General features: G+C 43.8%; 1 protein-coding gene across 3 annotated transcripts in view; it reads right to left on the bottom strand.

Moving 5' to 3' along the window:
- Nucleotides 1-718: 718 nt before the first annotated feature.
- FHIP1A (FHF complex subunit HOOK interacting protein 1A) overlaps nt 719-20,916 on the bottom strand; it is a 389,114-nt gene continuing 368,916 nt past the window's right edge. For all 3 annotated transcript variants that reach the window (XM_085641659.1, XM_085641660.1, XM_085641661.1), the window contains one exon: nt 719-2,059. In XM_085641659.1, coding sequence (XP_085497785.1) covers nt 1,809-2,059 — 251 coding nt within the window. In that variant the 3' untranslated portion in view covers nt 719-1,808. The remainder of the gene's footprint in view (nt 2,060-20,916) is intronic.

Below are 20,916 nucleotides of genomic sequence, written 5' to 3'. Positions count from 1 at the left end.
TCTAGGAATGGTAAATTACATTTTTTTTAAATGGCTGCTGTAATGTGACACATACATCACCATGCTTTCAAAATGCTGGGACCAGTCATACAATAAAAAAAAAGTGCGCCGCATTTCATGACACCTACGGACACATATGTGTGTATGTGTGATCACGCTGAGGAAGGCCATTTTGGGGGGGGGGGGCTTTGCAGAAGGGGTTTAGCATATGCAACAACTTTCTTTTGTTTTTTTTGCTAATTCAGAACTGCATTTGCAGTAAACAATGGCAAAGCCAAAAGTTTGGCTAATGCCTTCCAATGGTGAGGCATATTAACTTTGCAAATGCTTGTCCGATACTGCCTGTGAAGCACATTGTGGTGGTTTAGCAAAGATCCGTCTTGCAAGCTGAAAAAAGTGATTTTCGACATTTTCGTACTCTGTCAAAAATGTTCGCCCTTCACTATTAGTAGAGGACTTGATAGTCTTTACGGTACATATGAGACCATGTCAGGAATCTATCTTTTATGTAACTCATGTACCCCGAAGTCCTTATGTAATGTAACTGGTTCTTTTGTAAAGTGCTCTGACACCTTCGGGTAAAAGTTTGTGCTATATGGCATTGAATAAATAAATAAACAAATAAAATCCCATATCACAATTATAAACACGTCTCTCATGTAACCTCAATCGACCCAAAAACAGAATATACCCAAAAATAAAACCACCAGTCGCCAAAGCAGTTTTCAGTTTTTAATCATCCCTGCTCACCTGTTACACTGCAAATAATTTAACTCCAGAAGGTTTTCTCACAAAGGTGCAAAAATTCAGACAAAATACTTGTCCTAATTATAAATAACCAGTGTTTTCAACATTGAATTCGATTGATCCACCACCAATATGCCATTACAACAGTATAGGAAGGTTGTTACCCCCTTTCAGAAACATCACTGCGAATAAAAATGCTATGCCCCCTTTAAAAAACACTGAAAATAAACAGTTTTGTATAGATTGGCAAGTAACAAATATACACACTAAATCCAGTTGTTTTCCAATATTTTACACCGTGCTAAGTCTACCTAATAAGGCTTGATTCTGTGATTAGGTAGTTATGCACATGGAAAGACCTGCAAAGGAAAAGTGTCATGCATCCTGCATTTTGGCCCACTTCCGGGTGTGATTTGATGCCACTGACAGCTGGTACCTGTTCTAAGCGTAAGGCAATAAGTAAGGGTTGGTGCACCGGTTGCAGAACGCACCTGTTCCCTCAGTGTGGAAGGAAGTAAGAGGCCCAGTTTCCCTCCTTGTCCCAAATAACAGAAGGCAATATGAAGGTTGTAAAAATTCCAGAAGAGTGAACTCTATCGATTTATAATTTGTGTGCAAATGGCAGTTGGGAAAACTTTGTGCACGTTACACACGCATTCCACATTTACCTGCGCTCTGACATTCTAATCTATTTTTTTGAAATAAAACTGCTTAAAGGTACACTATCTCAGAACAAACTGCAGAACTTCTTTTTTAAAACAAACTAAAATAATAGTGCCCGTCAATATTTACAACCCCCAAGTAAAATGTGTCATTGTGCTTTAAATGCAACGGTTAAAAAGAAAAAGAAAATAAAATGTTTTTAATAACATTTTGCAAAAATAAACCAACTTTGCATAGCTGATAAATAGGACACCTAATAAACTGTACTATACCTAAATATATTTATCTTTGTCAAGTATTGCAGGACGTACCGTATGAAACTATAGCTTCCATATATAAAAGCAGCTTTTTAAAAAAAAAAATCTTTTTTTTGTTTTTTTAGTCTATGAAAAGATCTGTTAAGAAGTTGTATCTTCAAAGTTGCTCCACAGTTTGCAACATAAAATGGAATGTTCCTGGGCAAGAGCTGCAAGTTCCTTTAAAAATTCTGGGAAAAGTACAGCCCCGAGAATGGCAGTCCTCACATGAGAAGGTACGCTGGGCAGAGGGATGGCTTTTTTTGCTTTGCTGCTCAACTGAGGCTGAAGTGCATTTTGGGGGGGTTCTTGAACATTCTGTCCACCTGCTTCACCTCTGACGTTTATTTTATCTGAAAAATAAAAACAAAAAAGTAGATTACTTAGAGGTGCAGATCTTTTTTGCTTCCGACCTTGGTGGATTTCTTCTGTAGGGGTTTTGCCACAGGTGATAGGCCGCAACTGATATTTTTCTAAAAAAATAACTGTATTGCAAGCCAATTTGGCAAAGCATTCTGCAAACACCAGCACACTGTATCTACCCCCTTGAAGACCCATATTCTTACAATCAAATCTTGAGAAGCAAAGTCCGAGTCATTGTTACTAAGCATAGTAGTTATCATTTTCTTGACTTGAGAAAAGATGAAAGGCTAAGTCTGCCATTTTGGAATCTGTAACTATGACTAGCCTGCTCCACAAAGATCTCTGCAGTGAGTCCTCACTTGACTTTGCAATTTTACCAGTAGTTTGAATTAGAGAGACCAGTGGCGGCTCCGCGCGGGAGTGCTGCAGGGCGGTGAGGCGGGCGGGGGAGGGGTAGGGTGGGAGGCAGTAAACTCCGGCATACGGCCGAACTGAGTTAAGTAAATAAATAAATTAATAAAAACGAAATACATTGCGCGCGCTGCAATGCCAATATTGACTTATTTCAGAACAAGCTGTGAAGTGAAGTCAGAGTGAACGTATTGTGATCGATTTTCCTCAGATCATGTTTAAGTCAGACACATGGTTCCCTGACCATTATAAGGCAAATTTCAGATGTACACTAAGGCTAGCATTGCGACAGTCAAGCTGTACCATAAACAGAGAAAGCTAGGAAAAGTTAATAGCATCATCTATAGACTGATCAGGTACGGCTCCTCCACTAAGGCGGAGGAGCGTCACCCCACTGCTCTCAGAGCAGTGGAAAAAGGAATAATAAAATGATAACAACAGGGTTATTATCATTTATTTTTCGTAGCTACGGGGGTAGGTTAGGCAGGGCGGGGCTGGTGTCACAGGGAGGAGGAGTGGTTTGTGCACAGTAAGTGCGCATGACTCTTGGGCCGGCCAAACAGTCATGCACACTTAAAATGTTCTCCAGTGGGCTGTAATGCCCAGCCTTTGGTGGAGAACATGCACCGGCTCCCAGTCCCTGTCTGAGCGCCGAACCACGGTGCGCAGACCAATCACGGCGCTGCTGTCATGCTGGTGACAGCAGCGTCATGATTGGCTTAGGGGAGCCTGTTGCTTCATGCTTCCGGGACTCTGAGTCAGTAAGAGAAGCGAAGGAGAGACAATGGAGGAAAAATGGCAGCTGTGAAGAGGTAAGTGTTTGTTTTTCTCTTTCTTTAACCCCCCCCCACCAACCCCATTTCATACAAGCCGCCACTGAGACTGAATTATATTTACATTTGCAGCCCAATACTACATTTATCCAGTTTTCAATTTTACTAACATGCAGACTGCACCTGGTAGTGAACCATTCTCATCTGCTTGCTTTACTGGCCAACCCTCAGAGGCAATGTTCATTTTCTCACATTTCGCCTCCATGTCCCTTCAAACATCACGGTACAGTTATGTAGAAGAATAGCATTCGGCACTGATTGCCTGCCATCTTCCACAGGCTCTCTAGCTTCTTAACCCTAGCCCCTTTCACATCTATCTACAAACTACACTGTTTACTCAACCATTTTACTAATTTCTTAATTTGGGCCTTGTCTTTGCACTACTCTCGCTGAAACCAAAAACTTAAACACCTTCTCATAAAGCCAAAATATAAGGCTCACTTCCTCAAACTTCTCAAGGCGGAACACAACCATAGGTCCTAGCGGTACAGTCACCAGCATTACCCACTGTCTCTCAGACACCCATGCTGGGCAATCAACTTACTTATTTCCGCTTCACATAAACATACCCTTCACGACTGAGGAGGACACAAAGTACAGAGCCTTAGTTCTAATTTTCCATTTCTGTTGGGCTCCAGTCTTCGCACTAACAATAAATTATCTTTCTAATCCGTTCAATTTCAGATTGTGTTAATTTTTGTTCCCCTCATCTTCACTTTTAATACGATCATATATGTAGCACGATACAAATGGAATCGCTCCCTGTTGTGGCGCATGGTAGTCCTAATTGGGAACCGTGACCTGAAAAGAACAGAATCCGTGTTGCAAAGAGAGTGGCACATGTAGTCAGGGCCATGTGTTAGGTCAATATACTTTTTCCCAAACCCATCTATTACTGAATTGGGTGCTATTACCACACATTCTGTAAAAATAGTGGAACGACTCATAGTTTAACTGTGTCTGAGACTTTTTATTGGTAAGCTGTGCTGGAAACCTTACATTACACATTTGATTTGCGTTTGTGCGCAGCCAGACTGATTGTGTTGCAAGAGAAAACCCTGGTACAATCCTTTCATGCAACGGGCCCTTGGTTTTCTATGTCCACCTGCCAACATTGTAATGTGGCTATGTTACATTTCTTTTATAGGTATTATTTTCTTATACATCTTTTCTCCTTCCATTATTGTTAGAAATTGGGTTGTTGGTTGACTGGGGTGTGAGATCTGGTCGAGCAACAGCCACAATTCCTTGCAAGGTGAACCACAGAAAGTTACAAAATTAACCTGTGCTTAACCATGGGTAGTTTAGCAGAAAAAGCAGTCGGGCTTAAATTAGAGGCAATGTGTAAAGTATTTATGCAGGACACAAACAGTAATAAGGTAAAAACACAACACAAGAAAAATTCCACACCAATTTAGAAAAATAAATGAAATGTTAATAAATTATTTGACACCAAAACAACAACAATCCAATCATTAGAACCAGAGTTATGATTTTCTAACGTTTTTAGTAAAAACTAGCGCCTAAAGGATCAAAGCACCAACAGATGACCTCTAGTCGCGTGAGACTGGGTCAAAGTCTAAAAATATGTCCGACCGTGATGGAGCACGGTTCAGATACACAAATTGGATTGGGCCCGGTCGGAGCTTACCTTCGGACTTAGAAACATTTCTGAGAAAATGTTCTGAAAAGGTAAAGGTCAGTGGGTCAAGGCTGCAGGTGGTGTCCAAAGATGGAAAGTCATCATTGGATAGCCTTGGGTTGAAGCCATGGTGAAGATTTCTATGTTCAGACTTAGTCTTCAAATGGAAGTCGAAAATCTCCAGCAGGACAAGGCAGACGGCTGTAGCCGAAGGCAGCTCCTTTGGCGCAGGACCACTGAAAATAATTTGCTGCTGTGGAGAAGAGCGCAGCAGGAGATGCTGCAAAGTCAATCCGCCCAGCGATGCATCTTGGGCTGATAGAAAGCAGGTTGTTCCCAGTCTCCTCCTGGTTCTCAGAGTAGTTTTTAGCCCAAAAACGTTTGCCCCCACTTTTGGATTTTGGCTATCTGGAGCACCTTTACCACCACTTCCAAGGGTCCAGGACTGGAGGGGCACCACTTGGAGTGCCAGGACTCGCTCAGGCTGGCTTCAGGTGTGGGTTCAAAATGGAGAAAGTCTTTTGTGTCCCTGTGGCTCTGAACAGGAGGCCAGCTCACTAGTCCTTCTGAGTCACTCTGGAGGTCCTGGGACAGATGAAGATCCAGTCCTTGTACCCAGGCAGAAGGCAGCTGAGCAGCAGGACAACATGGCAGCAATCCAGCAAGGTAGCAGTCCTTCAGAATAGCAGTCCAGCAGAGGTAATCCTTCCAGCAGCACAGTAGTCCTTCTTCCTGGCAGAGTATCCACAGGTCCAGAAGTGTACTAAAGAGTTGGTGTCTGAGGTCCCCTTTTTATACCCTAGTACCCTCCTTCTGGAAGGTGGGCAACTTCTAGACATTGGCTTTAAAGTGCATGCAATTTCCTGCCTCCCAAGCTGGCTGCAGTGACAATGTGGGGTCGATAGACCCTTTGTGTGAAGGCAGCACCGCCCCCCTCCACCCACAAATTTACCAGCAGGTGGACCATTGAGGCACATCTAATCCCTTTCTTGTGTGACTGTTTGGGACTAATTCAAAACATCTGTCAGTTACACCCAGTCATGAGACCCAAAACAGGCTTCAGGCACAAAAGGGATAAGGACAGAAAAGTGGCAACTTTCTAAAAATGAAATGTTTAAAATTATGATCAAAAACCTGACTTTAGAATTAATTAGGGCTTTTCGCCACAATTCCAAAGACACCAAACACGATGTACCTACCTGCTCCCAAGTGGGAATTACAGCTTATTAAAGGTAATAAGCAATCTCCAATGTTATCCTATGGGAGGGGTAAGCCTCACAGGAGTGAAAAAAGAATTTAGGAGTTTTTCATTACCAGGACATGTAAAACTTAAAAGTACATGTCCACCTTTTTAATTGCATGGCACCCTGCAATATGGGCTACCTAGGGGCTACCTCAGGGGTGGTTTATATGTAGTAAAAGGGGAGTTTAATGATTGGCAAGGTGATTTTAATCCCAAGTCAACGTGGCAGTTTATAAATGCATTCAGTCTGCAGTGGCAGACCTGGGACATGTTTGAAGGTGCTTCTTAAGTGGGTGGCACAATAAGTGCTGCAGACCTAATGGTAGCATTTAATTTACAGGCCCTGGGTATACAGTATACCACTCCACAAGGGACTTACAAGTAAATTAAATATGCCAATTGGGTATAAGCCAACTTGACCATGTTTGGAGGAGCTAGGCCAAGCACTTTAACACTGGTTTGCAGTTGTAAAGTGCACAGAATTCTATGCCCAACAAAAACAAATTCAGCTAAAAGTGGAGGGTAAAAGGCAAAATGTTCATAGATGACACTGCAGGGAGGGCCAGGTCCAACAATTGTTATTTTTTCACCTCTCTACTCTGCTGTATGTGGAGGTGCTGGCAAAGGCCTGTAGTAAAAATGTAACACAGAGTTGTGGAGTTAGTCCACAGACTGAAGTCCCTTAGTGCAACTATTTTTATGACGTGGTTGTATCACTAGTATTTATTTAATTAATAGGGTGAATAAGAATATACCGAGTATGGGGACTGTGAAAAATAAATGTGGGGAACTGTTTAATGAGTCGCAGGGCAGAGAGGAGTTACTGGTCTCAAACTGTAACCATCACAGCATTTTAATACTGGAGTCCTAGGGCTTTACTTTACTACCAAGTCCAAAACTGAGCTTCAAGTGCAACCCTTCAGCCCTCTGCTCAGGCAGTTAGTGTGAAGATGAAGTTCAGAATTCAGTGAAACATATAAAAATGGCCAGCCATTCATTGTGCAGGCAGTGCTTCAACATAAAATAAAAGTAATTACTTTTATCAAACAAATCAATATTGTTATAAAAGTTAGAGGGCTTCAGTATGGGATGCACCGGTAACGATCCTATTACTTATAATAAGCGTGAAATAGCTAATACCAGTTTCAGTCTGATCCTCTGGACAAGTTAAAGATTTTCTTAGAGCAAGTAGAGACACATTTCCCCTGCAGGCTAAACAAGGTTGATTTATTCTGGCAACCGCCTTTTCATTTCCTACCGGATACCTTGCTTGTTTTTCTGGTTTACTAGATTTTGCCCAGTACCTAATTTGTGCTGGTGTTCGGCACTGACACTTATTTCTGAACATTATTTATAATAGTCTACCAAATGGTGGCATTGTCTGCCTTTTTCTTTTAAGATCAGTACAGTGTTTTACAGTTCCATGTACTTTGAAAAAATATATGAAACTAACATGTATAGGCCATGCTTAAAATTTGTGATGGCCTGAAATAGTCAAGACTGTCACACATGTATGTGTGATGGTTAGTAGGTAGTGCTAGAACTAGCATTTGGCAGAGCTGGCAGGATGAGGATGGAGTGAGCTGTGGTGACCTTCTGAGAAATATCTTTCACCCTGACATACAGTTTTACAAATGAAGCACTGGCATGTTATTTCCAAAAGATCTCTCTGCAATGTCTTTTTCCCCTCACGTTGTACTTTTCTTCTGTTCAGCTTCACCAACTCCTGCAGGCTGGGGATCTTGTTCCTGCCTCTAGGGGTGGGGGGGGAAGGGACTGATTGCTCATGCTCTGGCTAACAACCCTGTGTTGTCTCCACTGTACACGTCTTTGGCTGCAAGCAAGTGGCCAGTGGGAACGCCTACAAAAGAAGGGGGACAGTCGTTTGTTTGGTATTGTCATAATCAGGCAAATCCTCATTGGGCTCAAAGAAAAATCTGCCGCCCATACAAGCGAAAAGCCCACCTCAGGTCACAGTTTTAAGCCCAACAAAAGACTGACATCCCTGCTGCCAATCATGGTAGGTACTCTTAGTTCTTAAACCAAACCTCTTGACGTACTTGGGTTCTGTTTCTGTGACGGCCACCTGTGAACACTAATTTCTAACATCAAGATGTCACAGGGCACTACATGTTTTACAGACAAGACTGTAAGATGCCCTTGCATTTTTTTTGAGTGTCTGCCATCACAAGCACTCTGGATTCTAAATTTACCCTAGGTGCACCAGGATCTGAAGCCTTGACCACACGGTCTGGTAGTGCAGATCCTTCTCTGGGCTGCAGAGGGCCGATTCAGTTTTTCAGCCTCATCTCCCCACAGTCTTCCGTTTCTAGGTAGCATTTTCCTCATGCAAGGGTACTTCCAGCATCTCTCCTCAGCTACTAGCCACCACGTTCCCTTCAGGCAAGCTCATGTCAGTTCTTATCTTACTATTTATAGAATTATTTCCAGGTTCACAAATCAAATCCTGGCACACAGAAGAGTTTCTTATTCTCCACTGCTGTGAGACCCAATAGTTTTAGTAGAGAAATCTTTGCACCCTGGTTGACCTTTTATCCCCCTATACTTACACGACGATTAAAGGCAAAGCTTGTGTATGTTCAGCTCTGGGACAGGTTTCAAGCAATTTCTGCCTTTTGCATATTCATCCCAGACTGCTACAGCCATAATCTTTTTCTTGTAATATCAGCAGGAAGGTGGGGTAGAATTGTAGTCTTCTGGCAGGGGAGAACCAAATCAAAGGCACAAAAGAGGGAGACTTCCTTAGCTTAACTATCACTTCACACATTGGGGTAACACTTCTAGGGAACAATGAGGCAAGAAGAGGCAAGGGATTTTCCTACAAAAAGAATGCTCTATTTCTCATTTGCCATAACCTAAAGTCTGGTCCACTACACAGGACCTCATTGCTGGAAAGGAGCCCCTGCAATGCATCTGAGTCTCTCTATAACCCCCATCTGTAGTACCACTCTGACTCAGGAAATCAAAATGGATTCCTAGGTTTCCCAGTCAGATGCACCACACCCGCTCTTCACACATCTTACTGAACTTGTATAAACTGCATACATATCTACAACCCTTGTCCCACATGGATGAAGAGAATTATGGGGGCTGTAAGGGAATGAGAGACCAATTAAAATACGGGAGAGTCAAGTGGGTGATTCTCTTGCACAGGTAAATCGGTCAGTCCTGCCACTAGAAGCTGTTGCTGTTACCACTTTCAGTCTTGTACAGTCCAGTGAGCCGACAGTAGTCAGACTCAGAAAAGGGACGTGATAGGCCCTTCAAGACGAGACAGCCCAGCCCGGGGTTTTATTCCATGTCATAGGATGCATTCAACATTCACGCTTAATTGTCATGCGTGCCGAGGCAAAAATCAAAAACCCAGAAAAATTCACTAAGGGGAACTTGAGGGACAAGGAGAAGCTCTCAAGAGCCACTGCTTAGGACTTGTTATCTCCCCACAGATTTTGAACACATTTATGGGTGTTTCAATGACAATGAATATCAAGTTCTTGGTAAGTTTTAGGTGAAAACTGAAGAGGACTGCTATACATCGTACCATTTACTGTCGTTTTACCTATTCTCTAACTGGTAATTATTTACAGGGTCCTCATGCGGTAATGCACTCAGCGTATGGTGACTGCCATTCTTCTGTGGGAATGAGGTAATCAAGGTTCTTGCTCTGGATGAGGTTGTGGCTATCACAGCATTGTTTTCATGGAGATTGTGGCACTGAGAAGGGCGCAGTGTAGTGGGTTAGATTGTGAATTCCATATTTTTGTCAGGGTCAACTGATATCTGAATTTTAACTTGTCATAGTTGAGGAGCAAGTTCTTTCTAGTTTGCAAGAATTTGTGGGATAGGGTTAGGAATGAGAGATCGGAGTTCAAGAACTGGTACCGTGTCGCTATTGAGCAAGTCAACATGATTGCTGTGGATGGTGGATTGAACATACAAACAAGACCCAGCCACCCATGAAGGTTTACAAAGTGTGTGGTTTTGTGCTTCCTTTAGTTTCAGTTTAATGTTTGGAATCTTAATTCTTACAATCACACTTTATTTAGCTCAATCGTGTGACAATTCTTGCTTTCAGCATGAACAGCTGGGTTAAGAACTGAGGTGGTGCTGCTAGTAAATGACCTGTGCTAAATAGTCACTGTCTGGGTGTTCACTTGAGGAGCAGACATCATCGATTATTTGCTTCAGTAGATACGCTCCCTTGTAGTTATTTCCCGATGCTCCTTGTGAGATGTGTTCAGATGTTTAACTGTCAGTGGTACTGATCAGTATACAGTAACATGACATTGCAGCAAGAGTACTTATGTGAGAGCAGTGAGGCAGCTAGCAGTAATTACCGGCAGATATACTGTTGGTAGCACACTGCTAGTAGAGATATGCACTTTTACCTTTTACAGTGTTTATTATTTCTAAACTTTTATCATTCTATATATTTACAAGCATTGCTGTATCTAGCCCTCTTTTTTTCTATCCGGTAAACCGCTCTCCAGTCCAAGGTGAGACAGGAAAACAGGTGCGGTATCTAGCCCATTAACAGCACAAGCATTATCTCTGACAGGCGATGGCTATTCGATGACTTGGCTACCAAAAACAAAAAAATAGAGGTTTTGCGAGTCAAATATTTACTACTCAAGGGGTGTGGGCAGAGCATACAGGTGTCCGACTTTAAGGGCAAACTTGCTTTTCACCCACTCAACTCTGACAGACCAACAAGTATTTTAACACAGGCCAGATCTCACAGCCTGGGGAGTGAATAACTGGAACCTTGCCACACCACATCTGCACTGACCATCCCCAGCACCACAACTGCTTCTATTATGATCCATACCATGAAACTATAATAATTGATCATCAAAGGAACTCCGTGCCTCCATGCCTCCTTCTTACCACTGCACAGTGCTGACATTTATGATATTCTAAGAAATGAAAATCTGAATAAAATGGTTGTTGCCAATTAGTCATTCACTTATGAAGAAGTATAAACTATTTCAGATCTGACTCCCAAAAAACTTGACATGAGGGACGGCCTGCTGGTTTTCAACCTAAGTTATTTCTCTTGTACACAAATATCTAACAGTGCTAGCTGTATCATCCCATAGAAGCCTGCTTGCTTTTGTTGCAGCTCCATCAACCAGGCCCTTTACATCTTGACAATCACTGCTGCACGTGCTTTCCTGAGTTGACCATACAACACCACCATTTTTGGACATTTAAATAGCAACACAAAATCTGATCTAAAAAATGGAAGTTATCAGTTTTAGTTGATGGAAGCTAAATTTCATAATGCACTCTGAAGGATTTTTTCAGCAGAGATTTTTTATTTTCTATGTCTCTGAAACAGTTACTATGGCATGCACAGGCCTCCATGCTATCACTGTATGTCAATATCTCAGTTCAGATGTTCCAAATAATAAATGAGATAGTAACACTTTTGTCTCTTTCTGGTTGAGACCAAGAACACACATGCTAAAGCTGGCCTGAGGAACCAAGCTTCTGGATTTTGTAGTTTAAGAGATCTGTTTAGTTTGCATTTAAATACATGCACCGCCTTTATATTTTATATTTTTAGCACTGGTGCTGGTGGGGGTGATACTGTCAATGTTGCACATCTGAAGTCATAGGGACTGTGAAAAATCCAAGCGTTTCACAAAGAACAAGTGCAGCAAATGAGCCTCACCCATTCAGAAGGAGAGTGTTAAAGGTGTGGTTTGTAGCCAGTGGTGCATTTTGGGTACACTTTTGCAAATATATTACTAAAACATGGTGTGGTAGCACACCATCATTTACAAACAGCACATTCCCATTGAAATGGCCACAAACTCTGAAGCGAAATGCAGTTTTACTGATAAAACAATATAATGCACAAACCATAATGTGCAGAAATAGGGTAGCAGAAAATATTTATCATTTGCATATCACCAAGTAAAGTGTCTACATTTTTTTGATGCTATTAAAAACTTTGTTTCTTTCACAGTTCAGAATTACAGAAAAATAATTCATATGTGCTTTCCTAACTGCTGATATATTTTTTGATATTTGACAGTTCATTTACAGATATTTTCGTTTGCTATGTTAGAAAAAAGTGATATCCTACAGCCTTTCCTTTTCTTTCACACTCCCTGTATCCGAGCAAAATTGTCAGATAGTGCACTTTAAAAACTTCCTCTAACTTGCAGTCAGAGAAAGAGAAGTAAACGCTAATCTCTGTGTTAAAAGAATAAGCAGTAATTTGTTAGACGGTATAGCCTGGCAATTGACCTCTGCCATTAAACGTACAGAATAGCTGATAAAAAACGAAATGTAATGGCATGTTTATTGCTCATTTACCTTCTGAACTCAAGCATATATATTTTGGGGGTGCTGCAGCAACCCTGCACCCCTACTTTCAGTACCTCAAAACGTATTTCAAAGTGTCCAAAAACTGCAATTGAAAATATGTGGTGCTCTTAAAGCACCTAAAAAACGATCAAACAAAACAAGCTGTTGGGCTTTAGCAAAGTCAGCAAGATAATCACCAACGCTTGAGCGTGGGGTTCACAGTGTCAATGAAGCATCTGAGTAAAGTACCAAGCATCACAAAAAAGCATGATGGGCACATTGGGTAGGCAGCAAGTTATTTAAAGTTTTTTTGTAAAAAATTTTATTGAATTTTTCAATAAACATACATTATGGTCGTCTCATTCAGGACAGTTTCCACAGAAATAGTACATTGTGAGGATCTAGACATCATGTCACCCAAGATTACACAGTGGGGTGGTCAGCCGCACATTATTATTACATATACAATGCAATGGTCAAGTCAGCAGGTCTCTTGGAGTAAGTTAGTATTATCACGCAGGTATGCTGTAAAGGGCTCCCAAATATCTGATGGCTTCGACATACTCGGCAGTTCTTCAGCATATAATATAAAATTGTCTCTACAGTATGTGGCATCTTGCAACCAATTCGCCAACGTGGGGGCTAGTTTACTGTCCCAGTACATAGACACCCTACGTTTTGCCAGGATTAGCAATATAGCAGTCAGCTTCTTTTTCTTTGAGTTCATCGGTATATTCAGCCCCAATAAACACAACTGCGGTGTACACTCCAATGTGCAGGAGGATAACATACCCAAATGATGAATTACAAGCTACCAATATTCCCTTATCCTATCACAATACCATGCTAGGTGTACGAAGTCCGCCCGGTCCACCCCACACCTCCTACACCGCGCATCATCCCGCAACCCATATTCATGTAATTTGGTCGGCGTGTAGTAGGCTTGATGGATATATTTGTAGTGGATAATACGGAGATTACCGTTAGGTGTAAGGAGCGTGATTAGCGCACAGCATGATCCCCAATCTGCATCTGTCAGCTGTGAGTCTAATAGTGTGTTCCATTTATCCCGGGCCTCATGTGTCTGCGTTCCAATTTTGTCTTGAACTAGCTTGTATAGTCTTGATATTATGTTAGTATGCGTGGGCGTGTCTATTAACATTTGCAGTGACTTCAGCACGGGGGGGTTCTGCTGGAAATGTAGGATACAGCTCTTTTATAGCTGCCCTCAGTCTGTGATAGATAAATATGAATAGTGATGTTTGATTGCTAATATATGACAAGTCCTCTAAAGAGGTAAAACAGCCATCTTGATATAGATCACCCATCTGTGTAATCCCTATTTCTTCAAGGATCCTCATACTATTCTTTTCCTTCGTTACTGACAGTGTAGGGTGATGCGCTAGAGGCAGGCCCGGGGCATATATCGGGGTTTTGCCTGCTTTTTGGCTTATCCTGTGCCAGGCTTCCAATGTCGTCCTTACTGTGTTTATTTCCCGCGGTGATAGGTGTTGCCGAGTGTGTGACTAGGCTAGACAACGGTATGGGGTCTGCGTCACCCTCCTCCACCGCTAAGTGTGGCAAATATCTCACCGGGTGATACCAATAATGTGCGTATTGTGCTTGAGCGCATAAATAGTATAAATAAATATTCGGGACTTCGAAGCCGCCTGATTCGTATGGTAGGGACATGATACTGAGACCGATGCGGGCCCGTTTCCCGGCCAATATCAGTCTGCTGAAATTAGATCGTATCCGTCGAAATATGGGGGGAGGTGGTCTTATCGGTATATTAATGAAGAGATATAGTAGCTTGGGCAGCAGTATCATCTTTATTAGTGATATTCTATCCGCTAGGGACAAAGGTAGTGCGATCCATCTTGTTATTTGTGTTTCTATGCGGTCTATTGTGACTCCATAATTGTGTCTCAGCACCAATTCCGCATCACGATGTATCCAGATCCCTAGATATTTGATTGGGTCATCATGCCAAACAAGGGGAAACTCCATTTGTGGCGCTTTAGTGTTTACCGTTAGTGGCATCACTGCTGACTTGCTCCAGTTAATTAGTAGACCTGAAATACGACCATATTTTGTATATTCCCGCAGTATTGGCGATAGGGTTTCTTCCGGGTCGCGCAGGTATACCACCATGTCGTCTGCATATAGTGATAGGATAATGGGTCTCTGACTGAATCGCAAAGCTGCATGCGCATATTTCTGACGTATTTTACAAGCTAAAGGCTCCAATGCGATGGCAAAAAGTATGGGAGACAGCGGGCAGCCCTGTCTAGTACCACGCTGTATGTCCAGTGGGTCTGATATATGCATATTTACTTTGACCCGGGCAGTCGGTATGCTATAGAGCAGAGCGATCCAGTCTATGAGTCTGGGTGGTAACCCTATTGCTCTTAATATTGCAAACAGATACGACCAGTCAACTGAGTCGAAGGCTTTGGCTGCGTCGAGGAGCACCGCCACCGCCTGCATCTCCGGATTTAACTGATGGAGTAGTGCAAAGATAGTGCGGTGGTTATGAGCAGTGGATCGCGCTGGTATAAAGCCGGATTGGTCAGGCAGAATTATCCTAGGCATGAGTGGTTGCATTCTCATGGCGAGAATTGTGGCTAGTATTTTTGCGTCTGTGTTTCTCAGTGATAGGGGTCGGTATGATTCCGCCTTGTCCGGGTTCTTGTCTGGTTTTAATAGGGCTACAATGAGCGCTTCGCGCAGCGTAGGAGGGAGGAGCTTGTTTTGATAGGCCTCATCGTACTTTTCCAGCAGCGGTGGAATCAATAGGTCTGGGAATGCTTTGTAGAATTCCGCGGTAAATCCATCAGGCCCAGGCGATTTACCGTTAGGTAGTGATTTGATTGCCGATAATACGTCCTCCTCCGATATGGGCCGAGCAAGGTATTCTCGATGTGTATCAGATAGCCATACCAAGGCAATGTCTTCAATATATTCTAAAATATCAGCCGTTTGTGCCGTGGTCTGAGATTTATAAAAATCCCGGTATGTGTCTACAAACGAGTGGAGTATACCCTGAGTGTCATAATGCAGGTGCCCGCTGTCGTCCTCTATCTGGGTTACCGTTTGTTGCCTGCGTTCCGCACGTACCTTATGGGCCAGCGTCCTTCCCGGTCTGCCTCCCTCACCCAACCTATGTGCTACCTGGCGCCGGGAGATGTATTTTATCTCGTCCTCCGCCAATGCACAATATTTATTTAATTACTCCCGGATGTCACTGAGGGTGCTAGTGCTGTGAGACGCATCATACTCTGTTTCTAAGCCCCTTATGCGATCCTCACTCATCTTCAGCTGTGTTCTTATATCCTTCAGGATACCGGCATTCGTGCTTATGCAAATACCTCTCATTGTGGCCTTAAAGGCCTCCTACAGGGTACCAGCACTGTCTACTGATTTTGCATTTTCAGCAAAGTAGTCTTTAATCGCTTTTTGTATTGTGTCTTTATATAGGGGATCAAGGAGCGCCTTTGCATTAAATCGCCATATAAATGGTGGGGGTATGTAAGTCGGAATTTGTAACGTTAGTAGGACCGGCTTGTGGTCAGAGAGTGTTTTTGGGAGGTGCGTTATATCTACAGCCCACGTGGATGCATTCCTCGTGATCAGCCAGTAATCCAATCTCGACCAGCTATTGTTTGCTGTGGAAGAGTGGGTGCTGTCTTGAGTCAGCGGATTCCGGGCACGCCAGCATTCCGAATTCCTCCATGCCCTTCTGAATGGCGGAAGCAGCCCTTATGTGTCGCTCCATAGTATTCTGGGATCTATCCAATTTAGCATCCAGCGCAACATTTATGTCCCTACCCCACATTAACTCCATGTCTGGCAACGCACGTATGTGTGCCCAGAGTTGCGCATAAAAGACAGGGTCATCAGTGTTCGGCCCATATACATTGATGATTCCAATTTTGGATCCTCTCAGGGATCCTGTGACTATGACATATCTACCATTTGGGTCAATTATTGATTGGTGCAAATGAAAATGTGTCCCTTTGCGTACTATTGTAGTAACTCCCCTAGCATAGGAAGAATATGTCGCAGATATCACTACGTCTGCCCATTTTTTCCCTAGGGTATCCGATCTACATTTAATTAGATGCGTTTCTTGAAGCAACGCAATGTCAATACGGTGTCTATCGAGGTAAGCAAACACTTGCCTAATTTTCTTTGAGTTATTTAGGCCCCTGACGTTCCACGTTAGGATCTGCAGAGGCGTTGCTTTAGCCTTTGTGTTCGTGCTAGACATTGTCATGTGTCCTCAGTGAGTTGCCAGCGTGTGCGCTATTCTGCAGCGATATGTGCCTGTGTGTGTTCTCCAGGGCGGCAATGCACATTTGCGCGTGTATTTGTGGTGTCCTAGTATGTTTACGACCAACAATAAAACAAATTCCCTCCCGGATCCCCCCCCCCACCCACTTCACCACCCCAATCATGGCAAAGACATATTCCCCTAACCCCTTCCATCAATCCCACCCTCTAATTCGTTTCCCAATATAAACACGTTCAAAAGACAAAAATGTGTTATACACAGGGGGGACGGTCGCCACCAGCAAACTACCCCATCCGGTGAATGGATGGGGGATCACGCCACTACCCCCTAATCAGTTAGACATCCTAGGATTCCTTGGAACCACCGAGCTCTGAAATTTAGGTAAACCTTTCTCATAAGGTACAACCAGGATTATACAGTATCTAGCCCTACATGAAAAGTCCCAGCGTTACACTTACATATCCTTTAGTAGACAAGAGGGCCTCATTTTGACTTGCGAGAGTCCTGGGCGTTTTGCCAATCCTACCAATTCACATCTAAAGATGGAGTCTCAAGTTCATGTGGCTACTTCTGTCATTCTACATCCGACGTTTGATCTTGTTCTGCGTCGACCACTTTCTGGGATTTACGACGCTTGGTCTGAGGGTGTTTGAGCTGTAAATATCTTGGTGCTTCCTTAGGGTCATTGCATATTACGCTCTTGCCATCTTCCGTGATTTTCAGACGCGCTGGGTACAGCATGGCATATGGAATGTTCATGTCTCTTAACTGTTTCTTTACCTCCAGGATTTTCTTGCGAGCTTCTTGTACTTGCGAAGTAAAGTCCGGCTAGATTGAGATATTCATTCCCTCATAGTTTAGTGTGCCTATCTCTCGTGCTTTATGAAGGGCTGCGTCTCTGTCTCTATAATTGAGTATCTTTGCTATTATAGGACGGGGTCTTGCTCCAGGTATCAGCGGAGGTGCGAGGGATCTGTGAGCTCTTTCTATAATGAACACCTCCGAGAAGATCTCTCTGCCCAGTAGAGTGGTTAGAAGCGTCTCAATGTATCTCTCCATATATCCTGTTCGTGTCGATTCCGCCACACCCATTATCCGTAGGTTACTTCGATGCGAGCGAGCCTCCAAGTCCTCTGTCTTTATCAGGAGCGACTGTATGACCTTGTCAGCTTTAGTTTGTTTCTGCTCGACTTGGTTGTGCGAATCTTCTACCTCTGATATGCGGCGTTCCGCCTCATCTAGCCGCTCTGTGTGTTTGTCCAGCCTTTCTGACATCCTGTCAACCCGATATGTTGGGGAGTCTATTTTCCCGTCAATGTTGGTCAGGGTTGCTTGTATGGTGGTAAACATTGCTTGAAAATCCACCGTGGCGTCAGAGCCCGCCGTGTTATTACCGGCAGGGTTTGAATCGTGTGACTCACTGCTCGTATCCCCAGTCTTTCGGCGCTGGTCAAATTGCAACTTGGGTTGATTTCTATCCTGTTTCCCCATCGCAGCTCCCCAGTCGATACAGCACAGCAAGGGGATGGCTAAATTTCTGTATTATGGGCCTAGAATATCAGTAGACCCCAATGGTCAGGTCGCCACGAGCATATCAGGGGCCTCTCTTCCCCGTCACAATTCAGGGGTGGTGCGTCCCCCTCTCAGCAAGTTGCACCACTTCGAGTTCGCAGTGTCTGTATTAGGTGGGTATAGAGCTCAAACCGGTTTAGTCTGGGCACACAAGCTGCAGATCCGTTTCTCGCACAGTTGCGCCAGCCAGTGTATCCCTGCTATCGCTAGGATAGGCGACTTCCAGTTGTGCAGGGGGGCCCCTTAAATGTGGCACTGAGCAGAGCCTTATGGCGATTCGCGCTGTTGGAGAGACAAGCGAGGCCTTACGTTGCATATCCCGCAGATTTGCGTACAGTACCAATCCCGCGTCTCGGCCTCCAAGCAGATTCTCTTTGTTGCCGCTTCGTGCCCTCTCAGCTTGTGATATAAGCAGCCAATCTTATTCCCTTTGCGATAGGGTCTCAGCCAAGCACAACTGCTGCGCGCGGTATTTCCTCAGAGATACTGCTAACTTTCACCTTCCATGTGCAGTGCCTATATCATCATGCCTCCCGCACCAGCCTCTCCCATCAGAAAAAATGGCGCCAGGTCGTCGCTGCCTCCCTAGTGCCCCTGGGCCGCCACTTACGTTGCAAGCGTCTCCGTTCCCTTTTGGTAGCACAGTCAGGGCGTTTCAAGGCAGAGAGTCCGCTGTATGTCTCACACACCGCAGCCTGTATTGGATGATGGCCTCCGCTTTGACCGCGTGTCCCAGGCAGGGCAGCTCAGCGCCAGGAGACGCGCCACAGATCGGCGCCACCACAAAGGATCCCTCACCGTGCCATGCCCCCGAGTCTCAGCCAGGGTCCGCCTATCTACGATGCCGCATCGGGCCCCCAGCCCGCAATCTCGGCTCGACACACGTTCCCCTGCCAACGTCGCAGGCTCCACACGGCAGGGTTATCGAGCTCTCCGCTGCCGGCTACGCGCCTCCTGTCATCCTCCACCCCGACTGCACCACAAGGCCCAGCCCAGGCCGCGGCTCCGCGGGCTCGCGTAGAGAGCACACCCCTCCGGAACCAGCGACCGGAGCAGCGCCGCCGTCCCGCCGAGTCTTCAGCCCTCTCCACTCCGGCTCAACCGTTCTTAAAAGCAATTAACTCGCCCACTGCTCATCATAGGGAAGTCGGTGCCATTATTTCTTCCTTAGTTGTAAGATTTACTCAGCGTGGTATGCAGGATAAGTGCAGGATTGCAGCGTGATCGGGAGAGCCTGCTTAGTGCGCGGCCATTTCCTAGCGCGGCAAACTCCGCCCCAAGTTATTTAAAGGTTGGCAATGAAACTGCAGTCTAATTATTTCATGGAACTATTGGCCATAGATTTTTGATCCCACCTACATTGCCAAAAAGTGAATATCCAACTTGAATCAGCTGCTCACTGATGCAGCGGCAATTAATTTTATGGTTTTGAGCAAGGACGGCTCCTTTGCGAAGGCGGAGGAGCGTTGCCCCACTGCCTTTCAGCACTGCAAAAAAGGAAAAATAAAATGACAATAACATGATGGTATTATCATTTTATTGTTCCGTGTTGAGGCAGTTTTGCCGAGCGGGGCTGGGCTGGGCAGGGCAGGGGGGAGGATTGGTGGCATTCTTTAAGTGTGCATGACTATTTGGCTGGCTGGCTGTCTTTGGCCAGCCAAACAGTTATGCACACTTTGCATGTTCTCCATCGGCTATATTGTACGGCCTGGGTGGAGAACATGCCCAGACAGACTCCCAGTCCCTGTCTGAGCGCCCAACCACGGCGCTCAGACCAATCACAACGCTGCAGTACGAGGTGAGCCTGGGTGCTTCCTGCTTTCACAGAAGGAAGAGGATGGAGGAGAGGCGGCAGCTGGCAGGTAAGTGATCTTTTTTTATTTATTTTTTAATCCCCTTTCCCCCTCCCCACAGTAGACCCTGGGTGCGCCGCCACTGGGTTTGAGGAAAGTAAATGTATGACACTGAGCATGTGGCTAAATCACCGAAGAATTATGAGCCATATGTGACTTTTAGCTTGCCCCTTTACTCTCTCTGACATTTATTTTCCTGCAATTACTTCTTTGCATGCATTTACTGAGTTACATAAACACTTTTCCAAAAGCAATGGAAAAATAACTTTTAACGTTAGTATAAATTAGCGCTAGGGTTAAAAGAATCACTGTATTATTAATGAATAGTTTATATCAATTTGATTTATTTGAGGATTAAATATTGTCTTAGTATTACTGTAATCGATTGAAAAATAAATTAATTAAAATGAAAGGTTAGTCTTTGCGTTAGAATCATGGCATTCATTATTTTCATTAAATTTCATTAATTTTAATTTAAAATAAATCAATAACAAGTGTATGGTTAGGCACAGCATTAAGATAACTGAATCCGAATAAAATAACGTATTTCACACAACAAAATGCTTAAGACGAAGAACAATTTAATGTAATCTAAGTAAAATTAGAATTAGAATGAGCACTAATGTAATACTATAAAAGTTAATATAAATTATTTAA

This window comes from Triturus cristatus, chromosome 2_2 (assembly GCF_964204655.1).
Source record: "Triturus cristatus chromosome 2_2, aTriCri1.1, whole genome shotgun sequence".
NCBI lineage: Eukaryota > Metazoa > Chordata > Amphibia > Caudata > Salamandridae > Triturus > Triturus cristatus.
This window is presented reverse-complemented; position numbering and strand designations above follow the sequence as displayed.